The sequence below is a fragment of the Tarenaya hassleriana genome, unplaced genomic scaffold (assembly GCF_000463585.1).
Source record: "Tarenaya hassleriana unplaced genomic scaffold, ASM46358v1 Cleome15, whole genome shotgun sequence".
Lineage (NCBI taxonomy): Eukaryota > Viridiplantae > Streptophyta > Magnoliopsida > Brassicales > Cleomaceae > Tarenaya > Tarenaya hassleriana.
This window is the reverse complement of record NW_010964923.1, coordinates 2,360,597-2,365,164: the sequence shown is the minus strand read 5'-3', so window position 1 is coordinate 2,365,164 and position 4,568 is coordinate 2,360,597. Positions and strand designations below refer to the sequence as shown.

Sequence of the window (4,568 nt, the reverse complement as noted above, 5' to 3'; positions counted from 1 at the left end):
AAAATTTGTATAAGAAACAGTCGCAAAATACGTCGAAATTTATGATGGAAAATTAATGATTTGCGACGTCGCTGTATACTAATATTTTTAGTGGAAAAAGTTTACATATCACAAAGAAAATAGCGGAGAAAAAAGTTTACATATACAAAGAAGATAGTGTAGAGAGTATTTTATCAAAAGAAATTAGTTGTTTTCCTTTATTTATTTGTTTCTATTTAAATTATAAAAATTTACACGGGCTTTCACTTTCACCCGGCCCGGCCCAATACCCCTTTAAGGAAAACAAAAAACAAAAACCAAATGGGCCGGGCCCAATACTCCTTTAAAGGGAAACAAAAAAACAAAAACCAAAGCAGGAAAGAAAATGGAAGAGAAAACTGAACTGGAAAAAATCCCCATTTGCACCCTTCCTCTATAATCCCCTTTGGAGATTTTTTCTCTTTGAGAAAGTGCTGCACTTCTCACTACTTTGCTTTCCTTCTGTAAATTTCTCTCATTTCTAGGGTTCTTCGATTTCTTCATCTCAATTTCTTCCCCCGCAAATCCTATCTCCTTTAATCGTATATCCCTGGAAATTCACGTCACCGTTCAAGGAAAAGCTAGGGTTTCCATTTTTCGATCCTCTCGCATCCGAAAGCTCGAGCTGTTTTTGCTTCAAATTCGTTTTGATCTGCTATGGATTCGCGAGATTCTTCGTCTGCTGCGGCTTCCGATGCCGGTAGAGATGGCTCGGTCTTGGTTGACGACGCTGTTCCCTCTGTTACCTCCGTACTCGCTAAGGACGCTGTGTTGTATTTTCAGTCCGGAAAGTTCGCTGAGTGTATCGATGTTCTGAATCAGCTCAAGCAGATGAAAGAGAACGATCCCAAGGTTGGCTTTCTAGATCTTCTTGCCCTATTGGTGTATTGTATACAGTGGGTTCGCGTAGGCGTTGCATTTTCTGAGTCTAGTTATTTGGATGTGCGATTAACAAGTTCTGCTTGGAGAATTCTTTTCCCCCTCGTTAATTCGAACTTAGAAGTCAACTGGGTCTCACATTGAATAGGCAATCCTCGCTGGTTCTTCTTTGCTTTGACACTTTTTTCTAGATTCGTAGTATTTCAATAGGTGTATGGACAGGATTTTAGATCGGATTTGTGATCGTATAAATTCTTTCTTTCAAAGCATTGTTTTTTGTGTCAATGCTTTTGATTTCTTATGGAATCTGGGGCATTATCTTCTTGCAAGTGCTTGAAATGATGTGCTTTCTGACTTGATGGAGATAGTTAAATAGCTATTGTTTCAAGCGTAATATATAGTATATGACCGTGATGACCGTGATGGGTATATACACATTATTGTTGCCCTCTTGTGCATCTCTTCATGTTTGAGTTTAAGAGATGGCATTGGTCATTTAGCTCCTAGGTGTTTTAAATTTTAGGAGGGCTTTTTATATTAGTCTCAGCTAATCTCCTGTAATCGAGGTGGTTATTGAATTCTGTCAATCATTTGGTACATCAAATTAGAATGATGTCAGAAGTAATTACGAGATAAATTTGTTCTTGTAGAGCTATATTTTTTTCGATTGTCCTCCTACGGCACTATATCATGGGTTAGGTCTTCTATGTCCCTGAACCTGACAGTTTCCTATTAATGATATTGGGAACGCTGATCTTATGGATAATAGAGGTTTTAATTTTCAAATAATCATATTACTTTGAAATTCTTAATTGATTGATATTTTCTTTAGGTTCTTCACAATATTGCAATTGCGGAGTACTTTAGGGATGGCTGTTCTAACCCTAAGAATCTACTGGAAGCCCTTAACTCTGTCGAGGTATGGTGTTAAACCCTTCTCTTAGGCTTATTTCGTTGGGGTTTATCCACTCTCATCCGCAGTAGGGGTTTATCCACTCTCATCCGCAGTATCATTTTATTTTCACCGTATACTGATTTTTTGTATCATTATTTTCTTGAGCTTTTGGTGAGAACAGAATTAGATTGGTAAATTGATTTACCATTCTTTCACTTTCTCTTCTTAGTTCTTAATTCTGCAATGCTGCATTGTAGCGGAAACACGTGTAAGAAAGTAATATTTTATTAGTTTCTTCTGTGTTTTAATGGTAACGTCTTTCTGTTTGCTACTTTTCTTTCCTTATATTTCCTTCAGAGACGGAGTGAAGTGCTTGCTCGTGCATCCGGGGAGCAAGTTGATGTTCCCAACTCTGGAAATAAAACCGCAGTGCCAAAAGACAGCGGCACAGCTGGACAGAGCTCTATCACTGTTTGCAATAATGAATTTGATAATACTGTGACAATACTCAACATTGTATGTTTTAACGTTTTCTCAAGTCCACCGTTCATTTTACCCTCTCGTTGCTGAATTTCAAATATTTATGCGTAAATTATCCTGTGTAGGCGGTTACCTGGTTTCATCTGCATGAATATGCAAAAGCGTTGTCAATTTTAGAACCTTTGTTTCAGAATATCGAGCCTTTAGATGAGGTATTTTTCTATTTTTTTTTCTCGCTAAAGTTAATTCTACTGGCTCTTTATTCACTTTGTGCTGCTTGTATGCAGACGATTGGTCTTCAAATCTGTTTTTTGTTGCTGGATGTTGTGGTAGCTTGTCGTGATGCTGCAAAGTTTGCGGTAAGTTTTTTTTATTAATCAGTATTGGAATATTGAAAATACAGTGCAATTAATCAGTAGATAAGAGCTGAGAACCCTACATTTGGTATATTTGGCCTTGTTTATGGAAACGTTTTGGGAAATACTTCTCTTTCTTTCTTTTTTTAATCCGTGCTATGATTCTACTTTAGGTGGATCTTTGTTCTATGAGTTAAAATCCAGAGATTCGTCTCTGCTTGTTTTCGCATTCCTTATTTCATCTTTCTCTTGTAATTTGAGCATATTTTTAAACTTTTCTGTCAAGATCAGTTCTTTTCTGCTATTATGGTTAGTCTCTGTCCTCCCAATTCTGCATGATGCCTGGTGCTATACTGATAAGTGTCCCACATCGGAAAAAGAGAGGGATTTGGGACCAATATATAAGGAAGGGTCAAACCTTCACTTTTAAGCTAGCTTTTGTGGTGGAAAGGTTTGACCCTTCCTTATATATCATATACTCTTGCAAGATTGCATGATTTACAAATTCTTATTGCTCTGATGATCTGATCATCTTTTTGGTCTCATGAAAGAACATGTATCCTTGACCTGTCACCTTTGTGTTATAGAGTTGGTTGGATTTATCGTTCAGGTGCAATGTAATAGACTAGAATGCCTTCAATTAGCGATAATTTTGGGAGATGAGTAGCCGTTAATTTAGAATGTAATGTTTTTAGGGGCAGCCGATCATTGCAGCTCAAATCCGATGGCAAAGATTAAATATTTTATTGATTGGTTGGGTTTAGAGCTGAAGGTGGATGATATCCTGTGCAACCTAAGAGTTATTTATGCAGTGATCACTGTCTTGTATAACATCTTCTTGTGGTAAAACCGTAAAAAAAAATTTGAAGTTAACTAAGGGATGTATGGATCGTCGCTCCTGATTCTCTGTACTTGTTTCTGTTCCTGACAAGTGGTTGTTTACAGGTTGTGTTGAACTATATGGAGAAAACATATGGTGTTGGTTGTTGGAGCCAAGGTGAAAATGGAAACACTATACAAATTTCTACAAACCAGGTATCGAAAACATCATCTCTCCCGACCAGCTCGTTGGCCTCAGATACTGTGAGTTCTGATATAGCAGCTGTCGGAAGTTCTTTGTCTAGAAGTTTGTCAGAGGAAACTCTAGAATACGACAATGTGCTTGCGGAAATTGGGGCGCAAAACCTAACTAACCCGGTTGAGCATTTTCCTGCAAACAATCTTGTCAAGGCCATAGGTGACAGATCAATCTCAACAGTTGATCTGAAGCTCGAGTTGCAGCTTTACAAGGTTCGGTTCTTGCTTCTCACCAGAAACTTGAAACTAGCAAAGCGGGAGGTCAAACACGCAATGAACATTGCTCGGGGAAGGGATTCATCTGTGGCTCTCGTCTTGAAATCTCAGCTCGAATATGCGCGTGGGAATCATCGGAAAGCTATTAAGCTGTTGATGGCTTCCGGTATTCATACAGAAAGAGGGACATCAAGCATGTTCTACAACAACCTTGGTTGCATATATTATCAGCTCGGGAAATACCATACTTCTTCTGTGTTATTTTCCAAAGCTCTGAGCGTTTGTTCGTCACTTCTTAAGGACAAGCCTACAAAGTTATTCTCTTTGCCGCATGATAAATCTCTGTTGGTAACATATAACTGTGGTTTGCTTTATTTGGCGCGTGGAAAGCCTCTACTCGCTGCTCGGTGTTTTCAGAAGGCTAGTCTTGTTTTCTACAGACAACCTCTTTTGTGGCTTAGGATTGCTGAATGCTGTCTGATGGCATTACAGAAGGGACTTTTGGAAGAGGGCAATACATCTGCGGACAGATCGGAAATTAGGGTTCAAGTTATCGGGAAAGGGAAATGGCGACAGCTTCTGATGGAAGAAAACGGATATGTGGAAGTTCCTCCCACCAATCAATGGCCAAAGCTTTCGCTGCCACT

The 4,568-nt window shown here is 38.7% G+C and overlaps 1 protein-coding gene across 1 annotated transcript in view; it reads left to right on the top strand.

The window, feature by feature from the left end:
* Positions 1–372: 372 nt before the first annotated feature.
* Positions 373–4,568, top strand: part of LOC104808966 (CCR4-NOT transcription complex subunit 10-like) — a 5,380-nt gene continuing 1,184 nt past the window's right edge. Inside the window, 6 exon segments of the mRNA XM_010534828.1 lie at positions 373–870; positions 1,730–1,816; positions 2,150–2,308; positions 2,398–2,484; positions 2,560–2,631; positions 3,574–4,568. The exon segment at positions 3,574–4,568 is cut by the window's right edge and continues 13 nt beyond it. Of these exon segments, the coding sequence (XP_010533130.1) occupies positions 676–870; positions 1,730–1,816; positions 2,150–2,308; positions 2,398–2,484; positions 2,560–2,631; positions 3,574–4,568 (1,595 nt within the window). The 5' untranslated portion in view covers positions 373–675.